At 38.2% G+C, this 22,627-nt stretch overlaps 1 protein-coding gene across 3 annotated transcripts in view; it reads right to left on the bottom strand.

Moving 5' to 3' along the window:
- Positions 1-22,627, bottom strand: part of TRPC5 (transient receptor potential cation channel subfamily C member 5) — a 229,386-nt gene that overhangs the window by 86,539 nt on the left and 120,220 nt on the right. For 2 of the 3 annotated variants that reach the window (XM_072429911.1, XM_072429912.1), the window contains exon 3: positions 1,012-1,533. In XM_072429911.1, coding sequence (XP_072286012.1) covers positions 1,012-1,533 — 522 coding nt within the window. Of the gene's footprint in view, positions 1-1,011; positions 1,534-9,682; positions 9,759-22,627 lie in introns of those variants that run through there. The other variant, XM_072429914.1, reaches the window with a different exon arrangement.

Genomic DNA, 22,627 nt, shown 5'->3' with positions numbered 1-22,627 from the left:
TTTGGGTGTGTTTAAAGCCACCATTGGCTCCTCTCATTTTTCACAGTGGCCAATTAGCAGGTTTTGATAGCTGGGTTAATTTCCTAAAAACAGTGTAGGTTTAGCCAAACACATTTTTATTGTGTTTTAAAGAAATGCAAGTGGTTAAGACACCAATAAAAAGAAAGACACATTCTGTCTGTGTAAGTTTTCTGGCTGTTGTAATGGTTTTGTGTTTTTATTTTACAGTCAGAAGTCTTTGGACAAAGATAATAATAAAATATATAATTTCATATTATTTAATATATATATATAGTTATTAGTGTGAGCTGCCAACATAATGGGCATTATGTCTGGTGTACACTTGTACAAACATGCACCCAGGCAGAGTGGATAGACAAGAAGATATTATTTCCACAGAGCACCAGAACCTCCACTAATTACAGAACAGCATAGCAAAAAAATTCACTTTAGGTGCATTTTTTTTATTTTTGTGGCCAATATTGGCACTGTTAGAACTTAGCAGTCTGTGTGATTTTTGCAATGATAACATAAACTTAAGGGCTAAACCAATGTTAAGAAGTGGAAAGATTACTGAAGGGGATAAGGTAGGGTATTAGGAATGAATTTAGTGTTAAGTATTATTTTGAAAGGTCACATTTGTGGTGAGGGAGTAATTTTAAGAGTTGGATTAGGGGTACAGGTCAAAGATTAATTTCCAGACACAAGAAAAATAAGACTACAGAATGAAATGATTTGAAATGCTGAAGACAAAAAGTTAGTAAAAAGATGGAAACCTCAGCAATGGCAGCATTTATAGTCTTGCCTAGAAATTTTCTCTTCTATTGTTGATATATTCCCCATGTTTTTTTAAAAACATCCAAATCATGGGATCAAAAAAAATGGTAATGTAATGAATATAAGTGGAAAACCATAAAAGAAAACCTAAAATGCATAGTACACATGGTGGAAAATATTTAAAAGGTGGAATTTGCTTTTTCGGGATTCAATATTGAAAATAAAAGATCCTACCTCTTTCTGATGATACTTTATTGCTACCTTCAGTTTTGCCAGGTCATGACACTTTTGAGGATCCAGCTCCTCACTCTGGTCATCCCTGTGGTTGAGTATAATTTCCAGTTCTCGTGAGCTCCGAGCTTGGTCAAGCAGATCCTTGGCAAATCTCTTGCATTGCTGAGACAGTTCCTCATACTCCGCCTTAAACTCATTCTCCACTTTGCTAAGTTCTTTCAGTTCCCATCCAAGGCGGAAGGCTGTTAGAATGGGGTCTTCACTGGATAAGGCAATCAAAGATGGGCTCGCCAGAGCCTTGTAGATGTTGAGTCTCGACCTAGAATGTCTGAGGCTGTCAACTTCCGAGCTGGAGACACATTCCACACAGTTGCAACGTATCTGGTGTGGGCGAGGTATAGTCACCCTTCTTTGGACTAAGAGTTTTATAATTTCATAGTTATTAGTGTGAGCTGCCAGCATAATGGGCGTTATGTCTGGTGTGAATTCTGAAAACTGGGTGTCCATCATTAAAGTGGGTACCTAAGAAAGAAAGGAAACAGCATAAATCTACTATAATTTTTATGAAAATTGTGATTTCTTTGGATAGGTACAGATAACTCAAAGACTTTTGTATATGTATTAGAGATCTTTATACTTTATGAATATCAGTACATGAGCCAGATAGTGTCTGCTGCATTCTTCAGTGATATCATTCTATGTGATTTCAGGTAATCCAATCATTTTAGGCAGCACATAGGAAGAAGAGGCATAGTGAAGTTCTCAGCATGTGCTGATCCCTATTTATAGTACAATAGACAAGCTGGGAAACCAGAATAAGCAGTGGTGTCCCTCTTATGGCTATGCTGTATGAGGAGGGTATAACAGTGACAGTGGCTGAAATTAACTATTCACACAAATGACCTGCACTTGCGGTTCTTAGACGCTTGGAGATAAACTCTAACATATGTGATTATCAGCATGCTAACTGATCAATATAGTCAAATCCCACTTGGAAGAAAAATAATAAGTATCTACAACCTGCTAATTCAAGTATTTAAACAGTTTAAACCTAGCATATATGGAAAATGCAGCCTAATTGCACACTTACTTTCATTATCAGCATTCTTTGTGTACATAGGACCACCTTACTCTTCAAAAATGTAATGTTGGTAACTACTTTGCACCTGGACACATATAGTTTTTTAGTCTCCAATGATAAATGCCAATAAGTCTCAAGTACATTCGTCAATGCAGATAATAGGTTGCATGGAGAAGAATATAAAATATAGTGCCCTCTGTAAACTACTATTGCTTACAAAAACTAATTAGTGACATTCAATATCACAATTACATTGCTACCACTTATTTGATTTATAACATAAAGAGATAATTATAGGTCTAGCATTTATCTGTAGGCCAGAGAGTGTACTCAAGAGCCCAGATTAACAACTTCTAAGATAAATAATGTACAAGGAAAGCTGCATCAATTGTCCATTTAATGACTTCCATGTCTGTAAAAACAAGGGTAATTAAAAAAGGATGGAACAAAGAGGCAGAATTACAGAGTTGCACTGCTAAGAAGGAAGTGAAGCCTACCAATGTAATGAACATATGGCTACTTCAGTTTCCTATTTAAATATTAACTATAACACCTGTAAAGCATTGAAACACATAGTTTAAGTTGTTACCCTTTAGGCAAATCTTTACATCATAATCACAAAAATACCTATACGGTATGGATTCCTTTAAACAACAATTCCAGGCAAGAAGTAAAACAGGAAGCAACTACATCATTGGGGATCAAACTGAATGTACCTATACAATAACCTACAGTCACTCTATTGCTATGCACATCTTAAATTCAGAACTGAGCTTTCAATTATTTCTAAAAAATAAATATATTTCATGTGCTTGTTCTTTTAGGTAGCCAAATACCTAGGTTACCTTTTTATGGCTGCCAAGCCTCGTTACTACTGCTTTTTTTCTGTTCCAGCTCGCAAGATTGTCTTCTTTCTACCCATTCTGTTTAGATCTCACTTATGTATTTTGCTATTCTGTGTCTGTCTCAGCATCCCCTGCACATAAATTGAGACTGTGTGCAGATAAAGGGTATTTGCTGCAGCCAATGAGCACAGTAGTTCCTGGCTATGATCTTGCTACTGGTCCTTTATAGCCTTAACAGTTGCCTGTTGTATCGTTTAGCCTGGCTGGCCTTCTAGTGGTGCGAATATCTGTTGGATAACCTGTTCATGACTCTACCTGTTTTCAGAACCTGTGGTTGTTTTCTGCCTGGACCAACCTTTGCTTGTGACCTTGACTTTACTTGGATACCTTGTTTAGGAGACTGACAATCTGACAATTTGACCCTTGGCACTGTTTCCCTGGTGTGACTCTGCTGGACTCTCCTGTACAGTGTTATTGGTGGATCACCTGGTTACTGATCCTGGACTGCTCAATTATTCGTTTAGTCGCCTATCTTGCTCTAGTGAGCTTTTGGTTGTCTGTCAGCACTTCCCACATTTCATCCTTTGAGCACTGAAGTCCTGGGGGAAACCATGCACTGGGATGGCGTAACTAGCATCCTGAGGGTGGGCGGGAGGCTTGCTATAGATGAAGAATGCAGAGTTAGATTGGGAGATTGGCGCTTGTTGAATACTGGCACTCGACCAGGGCCTTACAAAGCATTGTACAAGTTTTAGCTTTACAGGCCACTTTCCTTTTAGTCATCCTGACAGAAGGGATCCCATTCTATGGAGCTTTCCTCGATTGAAGCCAAAGCAGAAAAAAACAAACAAACCCATGAGTTATAACTCATTGGTGATTGGTGATCTAAAAGTGGCCAAAACATAAGGCAAACAAACTATACAAATTATGCCTTTTTATTTTTTTTATAACTATAATATAATAAAACTAATAGACAGAATACAAATAATGCAACATTTATTTTACCCGCTAGAATGATTTAAAACCCATGTATTGCATTGAGAAATCTTTTACCTATGCATATGTTTTGACAAATCTCTTTAAAATGCTTTAATGCATACACAAGTGTGCTAGTATGTAGGTTTTACAAAGGGCTGTACTGTACTGTACTGTACATTTTGAATTGACTTTTAGGAGACCTGCAGGGCAATACTTCCAAACTCACAATGTCAGATCTTGTATTGTGCTGCAATGCAGCACATACCGTCTATGAGACTGTGCTCCATTTGCAGCATTCATTTGGTTTCTGTCTGCATTGCACAATGGAGAGTATTGCAACCTGTGTGTCCAAACCCTAAAGAGGCTTTTAGATTCATTTTTTTTCAATTCTTAGCTTAGAATCTTGCCTCATCATGAGCTATAAATTGATGAATACAGCAGAACAGTAAAATTTGCTGCTTCTATAGGATAAATTTAGTACCCTTTTAGGTTATTTAAGCAGTAGATATGCAATTTATTCATATGAAAAAAAACAGTAGAAGTTAGACCATTATATTTATAAGGTTGAAGAGAGAACCAAAAATTATTCTTCTCCTATTAATGTCTTTTTTACATACAGATATTCAATTTTCAGTCACTCCATTTTAGTTCTATTGAAATGTAGAGTGAATTACTTTGTCTTTTACATTACTGTGCTATTGTCCTTGGACATTCCTGTCACTGACAAATGCTTTCCGATGACAGCAAGAGTACAGAGTGCTGATACAAATCTAACAATCCGCTAAAGGAACTGTATCTAGAATGGCAGTCAGAATGAAACATTCTCCTATTATTGAGTTATTTCATTTCCATTCACCATAAATGAGCCACTCCACAAACCTCACATAGATTTCTTTTTGTTAATAAAAGTTTTTCAATTTACAGTAAGTTACAGTTTTGGGAAATTCTTTCTTAAAAAAAAAATCATATTTGCAGTACAATTTATGATACACTTACTTAAAATAATGCTTTGTGTACAGCATTTTTAATCCTAAGCGCAAAACTTAATAATCCAAAACCTTGCAATTTACTGCATATTGAACTAAAATCTCAAACAATGTTATCAGTTTCCCGAGCAATCTTCTAACTACAATCTGAACTACACAATTCCTTCTCCCTGTGTTATGTAGATAAGGTGTTTGTAGTCCAAATCAGAAGAGGAGCCTATGGTGACAATGTTGCACGTTGCTGGTAAAATACCCAAGTGAAAATAAAGGAAAATATATTTAAAGGAATCTTATTATCCAGCCAAAAGTGAGCAAGTCAGGATCATAATTTTTCTTTATTATAAAAAAATTTAACATTGCAGCACACATTTGTCATAATCTATTCAGGGCAGAGTTAATTAATATAAGAGTTAATACACTATTGCAGGAATTCTGCACACTTATTTCCTATTCATTATTAGTAGTGGTTGCATTCACTCCTGAGTGTAGCTTTACTAAATACCATGTCTATGTTTATGTATCTTCAATCCGATTTTCACAGTCTAAACCAGTGTTTCTCAACTGGGGTTTTATGGAACCCTAGGGTTCCTCCAGTGGTTGCCAGGAGTTACTTGAGCAAAGAGCAATTTGTGCCTTCCAGGTTAGGTAACGTGACACCAGTTATGTTTTTGAATGATGGCATTCTTCCCACTGATCGCCACACTAATGTGCGGTGAGCTGTGGATTAGGTTATTATTGTCAGGGTTCTTCAAGGCCTGACATTTATTTCAAGTGTTCCCCCAAAAAAACACTGGACCAAGGTGTAATGTTCAGATCCAGTCTCTGAGACACATATGTTTTTTAAAATTCTTTTCCCTTTACATAAGTCTGATTGCACAGTGACAAGATATTGGACTGTAAGTGTGCCAGCCTTTTTGTGGTTTATGGAAAAGATATTATTTAATGTGGGTATTTTATGTTGTGTGAGGCATTAGCATCAAATGCACTCACTGCAGGGAAGTATTTCAAGATGCTCTGCCCACTTTTATTCACAGAAAACATCATCAGTAAGCAAATTCCAGGGTTTTCTCATGGGCATCCAAGCCGTTTAATTCCCCTTTCTATATAAAATTGAGATACATGATACAAAATATGCCTTGAATTTGGCATCACAGGTTTTCTTCTTGTACAGTTGGTTTTAAGTGTTAAGCATCTGTGTTTTGTCTTTATAGATAACAGAAGAGACCATAACTCATACTTGTGAATTCATAATTCATAACTGCCACAGTTATAAATGTTTGAAGATATTTGATCATCCAATAACATTTGTTATTTAGGTAGGAAGCAATAGCCAGCCTATTCCACCTCCTAAAAAAAAGTTTCAGTGGGGCAGAAAAACCTTATATAATCCTAATGGTATAAAGTTAATATCTGCAACCAATATAATCATATCTGAAGGATCCTATCTATGTAGAGGAGTATTATCCGTGTGTTGCATCCAACCGTGGGAACATCAGAAATGCTTTTTTCTGTAAGTGTGTTTATCCCTTTTATTTCTAGTATGTTGTCTACGTGTGTCCTATTTTTGTTAATTTTTATTCATTTTGTAACTTTCAATGCACTGCCTGCCTAGGGATATCATATTTAAAATTAAAAAAATAGTTTTTACTGGGTTGTAAGGTCAGAAGCATTTATTGGATACTGGGAATCAGAGATGGCTAAAAAGCCTCCTCAGCCCTGGCATTACGTCTAAATAACATTATCTGGTTTAGCCTAACTGTAACTACAAGTAAAGGCAGTATATTGTCTACAAAGCTTGTGTGCCAGTATGTTTTAGGGAAGATTGCATATTAGTGTGTTTGTGCTGTTTATAACTGTTGAGAATTCTGGGCTCTCCTGACATTTTTCTAATATGTCAGTCAATTTCCAATTACAACTGCCAAGCACTGAAATGCCCATATTTGTTTTTGAGACTAGGTGTAAACCTTAAATCTTAAACTCTGCAAATTTGGATGTTCAGGGGTATTTAGTAAAGCTACCCTCATGCACTATTTTATTTCCAACTGTAACTAGGTAAATAAAATTTATAGTGTGTTATCCACCCTATTTGACATATCCAGGCCAAATCCCTATCACCATTTATGCAGAGCTTTTTGCTGATGGAAAAGAGTGTCAGCACAATTGAAACCTAGGCAAAGATTGTATTGGAGAAAAGCTATGTGAATTTAATTTGTATAACTCAAATAGCTCTGCATACATGGGGGATAAACATTAATAAATGAATTCACACGGAACATTTAGAAGATTGACAATTGAAAATAATTGACCAAAAGCTGAGAAAATTCCAAGTGCTGCTGTCCTCACCACCCAGTGTGGGTAAGATCCCACGTACTACAAACATCAGATGTCCCTGTTCTTTTTCCTGAAGAAGCGGAATTAGTCTGTGAAACGCATCAATATCCACAGGGGGCACCCATCTTCAGGGTGACCCTAACAAGAACATCTTGTGTGATGTTTGGTTTGCATGTTTTTTTTAAATAGCTTTTTAATGTCAGTGATTTTATTGGTATTTATTAAAGCATAATATTTTATAATAAGAAAATATTTGTGAACGGTAAATCATTTGGCCTTTAAAGTCCCAATTGTTAATGAAATCTGTCTGTCCTTCAAAACTGCATTGTTAAAATGTCATGTACATTCCCAATAAACCCTTCCCTGACTGGACCATGACTAACCTGTCCTGTGATTTTTAAAATGTTTATGACAATAAGTAAAAATATGATCCAGACTTGCTTAATCTTAGCTAGATCACAACAATATTGCATGTGCCAAGTTCAATAGAAGAGCAATGAAACGGACTACTATGTTCTCTTGCTGTTGAGGTCCAGGCCTTCAGGTCAGCCAGGGAACATTCCAACAAAGGCAGGTAAGTATGTAGCAATCCTGGTAATAAGTTCAACTTTTCACCTGAAAATTTGAACCTTTTTCTTCAACATGTCTTACTAATAGGTTTGGACTGGCCTAGTATAGGAACTGCAGTGGGGCTGCTTTAAGTGTGCCCAAGCTCAGATGCAGCAGGTAGTGCCAAGGCTTCAACCTCCAAGACCATTTAGACTCTTGTATCTAAATGGTAAACCCAGGAGCAAGAAGACAAATCAACGTTCTTTTGTGTGACCGAGGTTATGTGATTGTATCACACTTCACCCTGTTTTACCAACACATACTGCTCTCAAAGACTGTCAGTACTTAAGTAGAGGTTAAGGTTCTTTGTTTAATTGGGAAGTTGCAGTAAATAAACACATTTACATGACTTAATGCAAGCAAATTTTACTGGAAGTCTTATAATGCATCATCGTAACAATGTTCTGTATTTCAGATTTTTACGCTTGGCAAAACAACCAGTCCTCTTTACTGTCATTTGGATGTGCAGCAATAACTTGGCATTTCTCATAATCAGTCTCTAACAGCAATGAAGCAGATTCACATAACTTGGCAGGCACATCAAGCACTATGCAGACAGGTACACTCCGTTGTCCAGCAGTCTTTGTGTTTAATAGAGAGCTAAATATAGCCTACCTTTTCCTTTATAGAATCAAATGTCCATGGGGTACACAGTCATGAGCCATGTACACCCAGTACAAGGAACTCACTCTCTCTCCTCCCCTCTCTCTCTCCCCCCCTCTCTCTCTCCCCCCCATCTCTCTCTTTCTCTCCCCTCTCCCCTTTCTCCCTCTTTCTCCCCCCTCTCTCTCTCTTCCTTACATGTCATCATATACAGAAACAGTATGTTTAAAAAGCTTCACTGTTTATTTTTGAAATAACAGAACCCTTCATTTTTTGGAAATTGTAACATTGTTTATGAGAAAAACCGCACAAATATAATTTTTGTTTAAAAACTCACTTTGTTAAATAGGTACCTATCATGACTGGTTCTCTTTAAAGCAGCCAAATTTGGTTTTACACTTTTTTCTATAAGGTTTACTATTCTGTCTTCTGTCAGCCATTTCAATTCATAATAGGCGAGACCAAGCATGGCAGGGGCAGACAGTTGCTTGTTCTCAAACTATGTAAATACATAAGGCACTCATGAAAATAAATGGATTTGGATGACTGTTATCCCTAAATGAATACAAAACCTTCCAGGGAGATTTATAAGTAATCTGCAGTGTTTGATGATGACCTGATGGGTTTCATGCCTACCTAAACATTTTAGTTTCAATCCATTGAGTTAGTCTCTTGCACACTTAAAATAAGTCAAACATAAAACAATAAATAGAATATAAATCTAAGCAGAATTACACAATTAGATAATAATGCATGTAGCAGGTAATGAAAACATTAGTACTACTGTACATACTATTTAGTCTGCATAGAAAACTGTCATAAACAGGTTTATTGAATGTTAAAGCCCAATGCCAAAATATTAATATTATTATCCCCCATAAAAGCATCATCATTGGCTCTTTATTTTATATCTCAGGCTTTTATACCCCAGGAAGAAAAGACTGGGAGAGGACATGCGATCAGATCCAAGACAGGTATTAGGAAAAAAAACGAAAATGCTTTGATGGGGTGGTACTCCAAAAGGGGTCCTTTAAAAAGCCTAAAAAATACCAAAACCACAAAGGGGTCTATTTATAAAGCAGTTAATCTGGCATTCCCTAAAACATTCAGTTCATTATCATGTATTGCTTTACCTACAGTAGAGAAAAGTAAATAATCCAAACCTGGCTATGGTATTTAGTTTTTTTTTAACCACACCAATATACTAATAATCAATTATTTTTAAAACCCTAATTTACCTTCCTGAATTCTCAATCTGCAGTCAATCTGTATGTATCTGCTGCACTTTTTCTGTCATTGTAGACTGGTCAGTGCATGCTGCTCTTTGTGAAGCTGTTCAGTCTTGTAGTCATCATAAAACTTTGACTGTAACTGTACAAGACACTTTTATAGAACCTTTTAGTAGGATATTGTCCATGCCACAGGGATGTGCCATGGGCTTTGCAAGACCCCTCCCACAGTCTGTGCAGAAGAGGGTGCACCTGCAGTACTCTCACATGACCACACTAAAGGTAGGATATCAGGACTTCTTGAAACTTTTTTCTGAATAGTTTTGTAGTTTTACATGCCATTTTCAATCGTTTTTGAAATAAATATGTTTTCTTGTCTTTAGTGATCACAAACATTTGACTTTTTTAAACCAGCCTTATGTATGTGCAAAATGAATAATATTGTTTATGCTTAGCACTGCACAAATGGAGATGTAATAAAAAATAACAAAAACTAACCACATTTACTGCCTAAAGTATTTTTGAAAATGGAGAGAAAAATTTGTCATACAATGATTACATTTATTAAATCTGGATCAGAGCATAGTATGAATTTAGTAAGCAAACTTAAATTAAAAATAATTAAATTAGGTCAGACAAATGTAGTCTATTTGTGCCAATTAATTTTCTTCTCATAACAATATTTTTGGCTGCAGTCTGTTCAGTCTTTCACAAAAATATTTTGTCAGTAGAACTCAAAGTGACCTCTCCTGGTCACTGAAATTAGGCAAATTGAGATTGCCATGACAACAAGCAATTGTAGTAAAATAGAAAAGCACAGAAGCTTCTGAAATACATAACGGAAATAAGGAAATGTTGATTAAAGCTGGCATTGTCAGAATTTGGCACAGATTTACATTGTGAATAATTGTTTTGTAGAACTTGCTTTTACTGAATTTTTTAAAATAATGTTGGAATCTGATAAAATCGACTCATTGCCTGGTGGAAAGTTCCATTACATACCTTGCCTAATTGTTGTTTTACACTAAACATGATCTGAAATTATGCTGCAACCAAAGATTTTGTGTCGATAGAGAATGAACAACATGAAAACATAGAAAGTAAATAATCACGGTGCCAAAACTTGTAGCAATAATCTGCAACGACTGAAAAGTATTTATTTACATTAAAGAGGATATTCCTTCCTGACTCCATGAGGCAATGGGATGTTCCCATACACATACACGACCTTACAAAGAATGCCTTCCTTATCTGGAGCTTAAACTTTTTTTCCTCCAGATGCAAAGAGTGCCCTCTTATTCTTTGTAATGATCTCAAAGTGAATAATGGGGAAGAGAGTTCTCTATATGGACTGTTTATATATATAAATACAGGGTGATCATTTCCCCCCTTAACCATCTCTTCTCAAGGGAGAATAGATTTAGTTCAGCTAATCTCTCCTCATAGCTGATTCCATTTCATTCCTCCATTCCTTTTTTTTTAGTTTACTTGCTGAAAGTGTATAGAAGAGAGAGGCTCTGTGGGGGATCAGGGTTGGGTCAGATGTCACCAGAAAGTAGTAGTGGCGAAACAAGGTGCGGGAGCACAGACAGAAAGCAGGAGAGAGAAGGAGCAGAGAGACACTGAGTTAACAGACAGCAAAGAGAGTGCAGGGTGAATAATATATTTAAACATCTATCTGAGAACTATAGGAGTACATCAAACAATGTGGTAAGCAATATGTAATGTGGAAAAGCAACTCTTCCTCTTTTGAAATGATGCATAGTAATACTATTGCAGTCCAAACACTGAAACTGACATGATCTCAGCGTAAACAAAGCCACTTGCATGGAGCACCTGACAGCTTTTTTAGGATAATGGGTACAGATTTTTGAAAATGTATTATGTAAAATATTGTAACATATTGAAAGTGACAGATTAGCTCATGCATACCTAATATTGTTGCAGACTTATTATTGTTTGAAAATATATTATTGTAAAACATTGTAACACATTGTAACGTGACAGTTTAGCTCATGCAGACTTATTATTGTGGTTCTTTCCAGTTTTTCCATTGTACTACAGGACACCTTTCAATATGGTATAGAGATTAGAAAAAGTAGGTGTTTCTGGTAGGAAAGAACTAGGCAGGGATGACAACATTGCTTTGGATTTCAGTGTAGAACAAGGACTGTATTGGGCAGGTTTTACAAGGCATTGGCACTCCAGGAAAGGTTAGAATTCTGTGACATATGCAGGGTCAGATTTATACTTTTTCTCCCCTAGGCCAGAGGCTTGTGTCAATGCCCTGCCCTCCCCTACAAAATACAAAAATATCATCAAAAGTTATCATATAATGCCAGTGTGTCAAATATTGCTACCTGCTTACCATTTTTTAACCTAAAAGCAGAAACTTTATGTAACATACAATGCAACCTGTCAGATCCGGGTGGCTGCTAACCACATTTGAACCCCATTAACTCTGCAACGGTAAAGTCCAGAGAAATGCAATTTGTGGGCCAGACAGCCAAAGGGGGAGATGCCCTTACCACTACATTTTAATTTACCTATATCTCTCTGTTACAAAGAAATAGGGGTTAAAAAAGGCAAACAACCAGTTATGTGTGACAGGGTAGCATGTATGATAGTTGCAAAATAGTACGAGCCAAACAAATGCAGCCTGTTTTATATCATGGCACCCTAGGCCAGAGCTTAAGTGAAATCTGGCCTTAGAGATAAGAAAGATGACTGTTCTTGAAAAACTAAAGGATTGCTGCATCAGTGGAGGATTGTGGTAATTGATAATTTCATGATTGAAAAACTTTATTAAAATATTTTATTTTCCTTTTTTTTGGTCTAACACAGACAGCCTGTAACAAGTCTTTCTGCAGAGACTACCACTAGCAATGGTATGTATATTTAAAAAAATTTATAGATTGATTTTAGTTATGACTGCCTAGCATAATCATTACAAATAATTTTACAAAAACACTTTTAACAAAAAAGAAAATGAAAGAAAAATGCTGAATAAATAGTACCAAATGTGCTGTTGAATTTAGAACTTGCCAAATTACTGTTGAATGTACCTCTACAGCCAAATGAATCCCTTTGCTAAAGCCCCTTCTCTTGACCATTCAAAGAATACCATTTTATGTTTTTACCAGTTTTTATGATTGGCCAAGGAAAGAGAGGATAACTACACTCTGAAAACTATGGCAAATGTGAACAGTAAATGAGACCCTCAGGAGTAAATTTATTAGATTTTAGGAACTAAAAAGCAATCAAGCCATTAATTGGACCTCACTAGAAGTAACTTGCTTTACAGATTAATTGATAAAAAATATGCTGAGGTTGAAGCTCATGAAATGCCCATTCAAGCCTGCTGTAAAAAGAGGAAAACATAATGTAGATTATAAATCATCATAAATCATCAATTCCAACAACGCTCAATGTTTCCCAGGTAATATGTGTTTGTGCATACATTTTGTAAAACCCAATTTTCCTTCTCTGAACTGCGTTCAATTGTGCAAAAAAGCATTTGTCAAACACTGCAGTTAACTCTAAAAAACACTTCCACCACATATCTGGGCACCCAGGCACAGCTAACCATGCAGTTTTATACCTTATGCCTGCAGGGTCCTAAAAATATCATGCAGCATCTTGAAATACAATCAACCTGACAACATCTTTAGAAAGAAAGAAAGTTATGTTATCCAGAACTATTGGTATGTGGACTTGCATTGGCCTAGAATGCATCTCCTGACTTACTTTTGTATATGACCCAAAAAAGGAACCAAAACTTTCATTGGAATAAACAAAGACAGTAAAGTGATGTTTCTTTAGGTGTCAAACTGAATAAATATTCAATCTGGGCTCTGTTTTCCCCCCTCTTTTTTAGTAAGATTTCCGTATGAAAAGTCACATTGTCAAGTAACCTTCTTTAATGTAAGAAAGGAGATAAACAATTCATTCATTAACAGCTGCAGCAGTGCTACTATGGAAATCATTGCAGAAAAAGATGTGTTTTAAACACAATTATTAAATTTTGTATCACCTTCAATGTTGTTCTTCCCCAGGGCTATCTAGGTAGTGCTCATCATATTAGAGCCTTGTCTACTAAGCAATATGAAAAGCTTGTCTGTAGCATTACCTTCTAAGGTCCTGTAGCCCAACCTGTGGCTCTGGGGAAGCAATTGGCCCTTTGATATTTTTTTGAAGCCCTCATAGCCTTCAGATAGTATTGTTTTTTTGGTGCTGCAGCATTTGAAAAATAAAAAAATACTTATTAAACTGGCATCTAGTACACTGTTACATTTTACTTTGTTGCCCATCCCTTGTGTGTGTGTGTGTGTGTTTTTCATTTGATCTCCTATAATAATTTTGAATGTGAGAATAATCAACTGTGGTACAAATAGTACCACAGTTGATTATTCTCAGGGGGACAGGGGCTATAGGGAGTACAAATGTGGAAGCATCAATCTGTAAACAGGCTGTTACAACAGTAATCTATTTATAAATGCTTTCACCCAACATTTTACCTGAAACCTAAATGATTTACACATTTATTGGAAAATTGGAATCAATGACAACTGACATAATTATTCATTCCATAGTTTCAAAATGTTCCTAAGGGATTTTGGTTTATATTGACTTAAAAATGACAAGGTTTCTGCAAGAAGATGGGTACTCCACATGTGCTAGACATGGTTAGGGAAGGCCATACCTTAAATGATGGCAAGTTAGTAAAAATTGGTCTAAAGGGTTTCAAAAAATATGTTTCCCCACCCCATTACACCACAAGCCTGAACTGCTGATACAAGTTAGGATAAAACACTTCTGTTGATGCCAAAAGTGGCAGCAACAATCAAAACCTATGTTTCCACTCTTGTTGTGTCAAATTTTTAAGGGGTCCATGCTAATTGTAGCCTTAGGTCTCTGTTCTAAGCTAAAAAAAGTTGTCACCCAGCATGGTCTTCTTCTGCTTTAGCCCATCTACTGCATAGTTTGACATGTAGTGCATTAAGAAAAGCTTGTTCAAGTCCAGAAGTTCTAACCTATACTTTAGAATCACAGAAAAATTGCAAGCACGCAGCAAGCGCACAGCTATCTGTGGTTACAGGATTGTTCATTGCTGAGATTAGAATCAGCGGTGTGCAGTGTCACAGATGTGGAGGGGCGAGTGAGCAAAGATAACAGGTCACACTGAGAGAGCTGGAGAGAGGGACTTTAATGCTGGTTCCTCTAACAGTGAAGTTGCATATAAAATATATCATCAGTGCATCACATGGTGCTGGAAAACTCCTATTTCCGCAGTATATTTATGTAGATATCATCAGCTGAATGTCCATAGCTTGGCCACAGGTTTAAGTCATAAGCAGATAAATATAGTATATATTATTAAGTAAAGTATTGCTGTTTCATTGGATAATCAGTTCCTGTATATACCATGTTAAAATAATTTACTGTGGGTTCATGGAAATGTATTTGCCAGGGATTACAATGCTTCAACATTGGGCTAGCTCACCAGAAAAAAACAGCGATACAAATCTGGATCTTTAATTTTTACAGAAAAACAGTTTAAACTTGAAATCTTCTTATTTATTCTTTTTTCAAAATCAATTTCATTTAAACAGGTCCAACTTACTGAACAAAAACCTAGACTACAATCTATCTACGCTGTTATCAAAACCAGGGTTGTACTGGAGACCTGGACCGACCGGAAAAATGAGAAGGAGGGTCCATCATAAAGTGATGCATGCATATGTGCCAAAATCAGATTCTATTGCATATGTTTTTCTGCATAAAGTATATACACAGAAAGTTTTTTTTAGCATATCTTAATGTAGAGGTACATACTATATCAAAAGTATTTAACAATAGCATTTACATTGCATTTCAGAAAGTAAAAAAAAATTCACTGCCAGCTTTTGGACATACACAGGTGGGCACATTCAATAATGTATATAGAAATAGAAAACATGAGCAAAATAAGGCCCATTATAGTCAAGCTGCAACAATAACCCCCAGGATTGATGTCAGTGGCTGCCATAATAACCCTTAGGATTGCTGTCAGTGGCAGCAGTATTAACTCTATAGATTTCTTGTTAATAGCAGCAGTATCACTCCCCAGGAGCAGCATCCATGGCAGCAATATTAACTTTTCAATGGCAGCATTATAACTCCTCAGTGGCAGTGACAGCAATATTAAACCCCTAGGAGCTGTGTTACTGGCAGAAATATTAACCCCCCCAGTATCAGTGTTAGTATCAGTAATAATCCCCCATGGTTAGTGTCAATGGCAGCAATATTATCCCAGGATTTATATCAGTGCCCACAATGAAATATTGTGATAATGTTCTGTCTCTCTCACCCTGATAGGTCTTCTCAGTTGGAACCTTGATTAAAGTGTTGGTCAGGAGATCAAGCTGTCCGATAAGTGTGGTTGTTGCTGGAACACGATTAGTTCCAGCACCAAGGAACTTTTTTTTTGAACCAGGAAGAAGCCAGCGGGAGGATCCTCTGTCCCTCTGGCAGGCCATTCCAAGTCTGTTTAGATCATTGCAATATATGCTTTACAGTCTTTTAGCATATACAATAATGCATTTGTGGTAATTATGACTTTGTTTCCTTAACAAAGGCATAACAATTTCTCAGTAATGCTCAGACCTGAATAATTTATTTAACGGTTCAGTTAGGAGTTAGGAGTTAGGCGTTGTGTCCTAGGATTCTAAGCATCACCTAAGCCTGCTCAGCCCCTTTTACGCACATTGCATTACAAATAAATTACTAATGTAATTACAAAGGGACTTAGCGTGACTGTGTACTAACAAGCACAAAACATCCACATAAACACAACTCCATGAGTGCTGAGGGATGTATTTCTTTTGAATAAGTGAAGTTTATATTCTATTATCTAGCTGTGGATTTTCAATTGTAAATTGGAAACATAGTTGAGAATATTTGCAGTGGAATATTTTCACTTTGGTGCTTTTTTATGATACAAATTAACCCTCTCATTGCCTAACAAAGAATTACCAATGGGTGTTTCTGATGTTTGCTAACATTTATTAATTGTGTGATCCACTGTTGGATTAACCAAATAATTGTAATTCTCCTGCAATAGGACAGCACTAGTTTGCTTGATTTACTGGAAATTACACAGGAATTAGTATAATTAAATATATACATTTGAACTAAAAAGAAATACATTACAAATAAAGAACTAATAGTGAAAGGCAACTCAATACACAAAATTTTACAAACGCCATTTTGTAGAGAATACATATATAAATGGCACACAAAAAGGAATAAACACAAAGTACACTAAATAAAATAAACCTAAATCTTCTTAACCTCCTGAGCGTTACACTGAGGTCTAGATTTCTGTACCGAAAGTGATCCATCGTTTTTCATGAAATTTTTTTTTTAAATTGTAGACCTGTAACTTACAGAAATATGTCCGAACAGGGGTTCTAGTAGATATTATGAATATAAAAAATGTTTGAAACACACAATCATTTAAAAAAAAAAAAATTACTTTTAATAAAATTAAAGGAAAAACACAAAAATCAGCTTAAACATGACTACATAAACAAAGCTTGAAGCCATGGCAGGGGTCAGGCAGGCGGTGATGTCCAGGTCCAGGCAGAGATGTCAGAGTCCAAGCAGAGGTCAAAGCAGGTGGAGATGTCAGAGTCCAGGCAGAGGTCAGGGCAGGCGGCAGGCAGAGATGTCGGAGTCCAGGCAGAGGTCAAAGCAGGCAGCAAATGGTCAAAATTAGGCGAAGATCAGCAAAGGTAAGATAAGACACAGTGTTACACACTAGCCATCCAGGGAATAAGTGGCAATTTTTAAAACTTTGATTCTGTATTTATTGGGGTTTGTTTTGAATTATTTTGTATTTGATTGGATACGGGAGTTTGTATCCAATCCAATACAAAATAAGAATTTGAATTTCCAAGTTATTTACTTTTATTTTATTTATTTATTTATTTTTTTGTATTGGATTGGATACGGGAGTTTGTATCCAATCCAATACAAAATGACAGTTTGAATTTACCAATTACACACTTTGTATTAATTTTATATTATTTTGTATTGGATTGGATACGCAAGTTTGTATCCAATCAAATACAAAATATAAATTTGAATTTCCAAGTTATTTACTTTTTTTTTAATTTTTTTTAATTTTTTGTATTGGATTGGATACGGGAGTTTGTATCCAATCCAATACAAAATGACAGTTTGAATTTACCAATTACACACTTTGTATTTATTTGAATTATTTTGTATTGGATTCAATACAGGAGTTTGTATTGAATCCAATAGAAAATGAATGAATGAGTTTCTATTTGAATTTCCCGCACACGCGCCGACGTCATCACGCACGCAGGGAGGAGCCGTCCGGTTTTTTTTTCTCCGCCGGACGGCTTCTCCCTTCAGAGATCATCCGGCGCTGGAACGAGGAGGACGTGAACGATCAGCGGGACCGGCCGGGCGGCGGAACACAAGATGCCGGCTGGCGGAACACAAGATGCCAGCCGGCATCTTACCGGTCCCGCTGGCACCCGACGCTGGAGAGGGAGATCGACGGACGACGCTGGACGGAGGACGACGCTGGAATACGAAAACGACGCTGGATGAGCACAGGGGGACCAGGTAAGTAAGGATGGGAAAAATCTCGGGGTTAACCATCCTTGCAATTTTTTTGTGCCCGAACGAAGGTCGGCTTAACGGCAAGGTGGTTAATAAAGAAATTGTGATTAAACCTTCTGATAAATGAGGGAACATATTTGTTATGAATACCAAATACTACAAGTCTATCTGTCTCCAGATACTGAAGAAAAAGAATTGCTACTCACCCATACCTTCTGACATTCTGGACATCTACAAAAATGAGTTTCATACAATTATCTGGGATGCCTATAAGGATAATATTATCGACAAAAACATTAGGAACTATTTACTCAAAAAACACCCTCTAGTCCCTACATTCTACGCTTTAAGATCCACAAAAACCTTCAAAACCCCACAGGTTGACCTATAGTCTCTGGCATAAAATTTATTGTCTCATATACAAGCGAACTTGTTGATGCCTATCTTCAACCTTTAGTGACTGTGATGCCATCTTTTTTTAAATAAATGATAAGACTACTGAAATCTAAAAACTATTTACAAGTTCCACCTGATACCACCATAGTTACTAGTGTTGGTCGAATATCTCACTATTCAATTCGACAGCTATTCGGTCAATAAGGTCGATATTGTTGGGGTGATCAAACGTCAAATTCTAATACCATTAAAGTCAATAGGGGGAAAATTTGGGTTAATTTTTAGGACTGTGTAGAGCTTCTACAGCCTACAAATAAATTTAAAAAGACATGTCAAGACTCCCACAGCTCTGCACAACACTGTACAAGGCAAAAAAAAATCAGGAATGCTTTTTTATGTTGCTGGCAAGGCCATTTTATGTGGCGGTCAAGGGAACATGCCAGATTTTATACAGGCCTCCGAGTAGAGGCAGAGAGGGCCCTGAGGGGGTTCCTCCAGTCAAAAAATTAGCCGCCAGGTTTTACTGCTCCGTTACAAGCCATACACAGGCTTCAGAGTAGAGGCAGAGGGCCCTGAGGGGGGTCTTTCAGTCAAAAAATTAGCCAGTTACACAGCTCTGTTACAAGTTATATAGACCCCACAGTAGATAAAGGCAGAGGGCCCCGAGGGGGTTCCCCCAGTCCAAAAATTAGCCGGTTACACAGCTCCGTTGGAGGTGATATAGGCCTCAAAGTAGATAGAGGCAGAGGGCCCTAAGGAGGTTCCTCCGGTCTTCAGATTAGCCAGTTACACAGCTCTGTTACAAGTGATATAGGCCTCACAGTAGATAGAGGCAGAGGGCCCTGAGGGAGGTCCTCTGAACAAAAATTAGCAAGTTACACAGCTCTGTTACAAGTTATATAGGCCTCACAGTAGATAGAGGCAGGGGGCCTCGAGGTGGAGAAGCTCCGTGCAGAAATTAGCCAGTCACACAGCTCCATTAAAAGTGATATAGGCCTCAAAGTTGATAGAGGCAGAGGGCCCTGAGGAAGGTCCTCTGTACAAAAATTAGCCAGTTACACAGCTCCATTGCAAGTTATAGGCCTCAGAGACAGAGTAGAGGTAGAGAGCCATGAGGGGGAGGAGGAGAAGGCGATGCCAAAGGCTGTAAACGTGCTCCTCCCATCAAGGTGTCAGCAGGCTGTACAGCAGTTGCCGACTAATCGGTGCACTCTGCAGAGGCGGTGTTGAAGTAATTGCTGATCCAATCCTTATTTATTTTAATAAAAGTGAGTCGGTCGACATTTTCTGCAGAGAGGCGAATGTGCTTGTCACTCACTACATCCCCAGCTGCACTGAACACTCTTACAGATAACACACTTGTGGCTTTGGCAGGCAAGGATCTGAATGGCATGTTCTGCCAGCTCTGACCACTGCTCAAGCTTGGATGCCAAATAGTGCAGTGGGTCCTGGCTTTGCAGGTTGCAGATGTCCCATGTAGAGCTCAGGTATTCCTGCACTATGACTGAGTAGTGCTGCTGACTGTCTTTGGCAACTGCTGCACGAGAGGCGGCTTTCCTCCGCTCAAAAAAAGCCTACATAGTTTAGCTGACACAACCTCTGCTGCTGCTGCCACCCATGCCACTTAAGTAGTTGTTTGGTTGCCATGGCTGGTAAAACTGCAGTAGGGATCTCTGCTGCTGCTGGCATACGGAAAGGCTGAGCACAAGTCTCTTACAAGCACTTCTTGGTAATGTTGCATTTTAGGTTCCCTGTATTGGGGCAAGATCAGTTGTTCTATCTCAGGCTTGTAACATGGATCAAGTAATGTAGCAATCCAATAGTCGTCAGTGTTTGTTTTTATGTGCTGTATGCACAGATCTTTGGCTATGCACTCCTGCATTAAGGCTGTCATGTGGCTCAAAGTTCTCACAGCTGAGGGAATTTTGGACCCACACTTCTGTGGGTCGAACAGCAGCACGGGGTTGCCCTTCTCCTCTGTCTGGTCCTGCCATCCACGGAACATGCCGCCTTGTGTTTGGGTAGATCGTTGCCATGTACCCTCAATATCCTCCTCTGCCCCTTCCTCACCTTCTCCAATGCCTGCAATCTCCTCCTCATCCTCTTCCACCTCCTCTTCTTCCTGCATTTGCGGCACACTATGCCTAGTAGGCACGCATGTCCGAGGTGATGTTGTAAACGTCATTGCTTCCTGCAACGTCTGCTCTGTGTCGTGTCTGAGCTCCACCATCATCTGTTCCAGCAGGCATATGATGGGGATGGTGTCACTGACAGAGACCTGATTACAAGTTAACTGGTGCACCGGCAGATTGAGCTTTTGCTGTAAATCCACCAATCTGGCACTGGCTGTGTACGACCGGCGGAAATGCGCTGACAACTTTCTGGCCTTCAGCAACAGCGGTTGGAGGCCTGGGTACTTTGCAAGCGTTGTACTATGAGGTTCATGATGTGGGCCAGGCAAGGTACATGTGTGAGTTTCCCAGAACGCAGGGCTGCCAGCAGATTGGCCCCATTGTCACACACGACCTTGCCTTGCTGGAATCTGTGTGGGGTTAGCCATATGTCCTCCTGCTCCCACAGGGCACTTAGAATAGTTTTGCCCATGTGGCTGAGGGAGCCGAGGCCTGCGTGGCAATGTCTGACTTGTGCACCGAAACAGCAAACTGCAGGTTGTTGCTGGCGGGGAACAGATGCTGGTGGATGGGAGGTGCTGGGTTTCCATGACAAAGTGTCCCTGGAGGAAGAGGTTGAGGAAGGCGAGTCAAAGGTGGAGGTGGCAGTGAAGGTCAAATAGGAGATTGCATGGCAATGTGCTCTGTGCAGAGCTAGGTATGCAGGCCTTCCTGAAGCTGCATTTTCTCCTGCTGCCACCATAGTTACCCAATGAGCTGTGTATGAGATATATCTTCCCAGCCTGTGCTTGCTTAACCAACTGTCGGTTGTCAGGTGCACTTAGCCTGAAACTGAGTGCTACAGGGCCAGGGATACATTGCTCTGCACATGTTCATGCAAAGCAGGGACTCGTTTTGTACATAATACTGCCGCTTGGGCATTATGTATTGTGGGTTATGCAGAAGAATGCGTAACAGAATGCATTGGAGTCCAACAGCCGGTAATTCATTGGACCGAAACCGCAATTAGTCTATAGAAAAGCATCATCATCACTTAAAGACCAGTTGGTCCCTAGCCACTTCTCCTCCAATCCTACTTTTAGACATGATACAAGGGGTAAATTCAGATGCGGACATTGCCCACAATGTAATTAGATATTTGAATCCATGAATATCTCTCTTCCCAATGGTCTGATGCATCGAAATCAAAACACTACATAGAATGCACAACACCAGGAGTCATTTACTTGATCTCCTGCCCATGTGGTGCTTTTTGTGTAGGGAAGACAAAAAGACCCTTTCGCAAGCGAATTTACAAACACATTTACGCCATAACAAATGGCAAAATTTCCACCCCAGTGAGCTATCATATGGCCACCTGACATAACTTTGACCCTCATTGGAATACATTTCCACAATCTGGAACACATCCCCCCAATCTGAGGGGTGGTCACATTAATACTATGAAGAGAGTGCAAGTGGATTGTCAATTTACAAGCAACAAAATATCCAGAACATAATGACTCACTAAGCTTTAAAACCCTTCCTTCCTAAACTATAAATCTTCACCACACATGAAATGTGTGCCCCTTAAGTATAACTTCAGTGATAACAACTATGTAACATTACCTTTACAATCCCATATTTATCTGACAAATATTTTGTATATTACTCTCCAGTTTCTTTTGTACAGATTACCGTATTTTTCGGCCTATAAGACGCTCCGGCCTATAAGACGCACCCAATTTTAAAGGAGAAAAACCTAGAAAAAAAAGATTCTGAACAAAATACTAAAAAATCACTCTGTGTCAAT

Source organism: Pyxicephalus adspersus, chromosome Z, assembly GCF_032062135.1.
Source record: "Pyxicephalus adspersus chromosome Z, UCB_Pads_2.0, whole genome shotgun sequence".
Classification (NCBI taxonomy): domain Eukaryota; kingdom Metazoa; phylum Chordata; class Amphibia; order Anura; family Pyxicephalidae; genus Pyxicephalus; species Pyxicephalus adspersus.
This window is presented reverse-complemented; position numbering and strand designations above follow the sequence as displayed.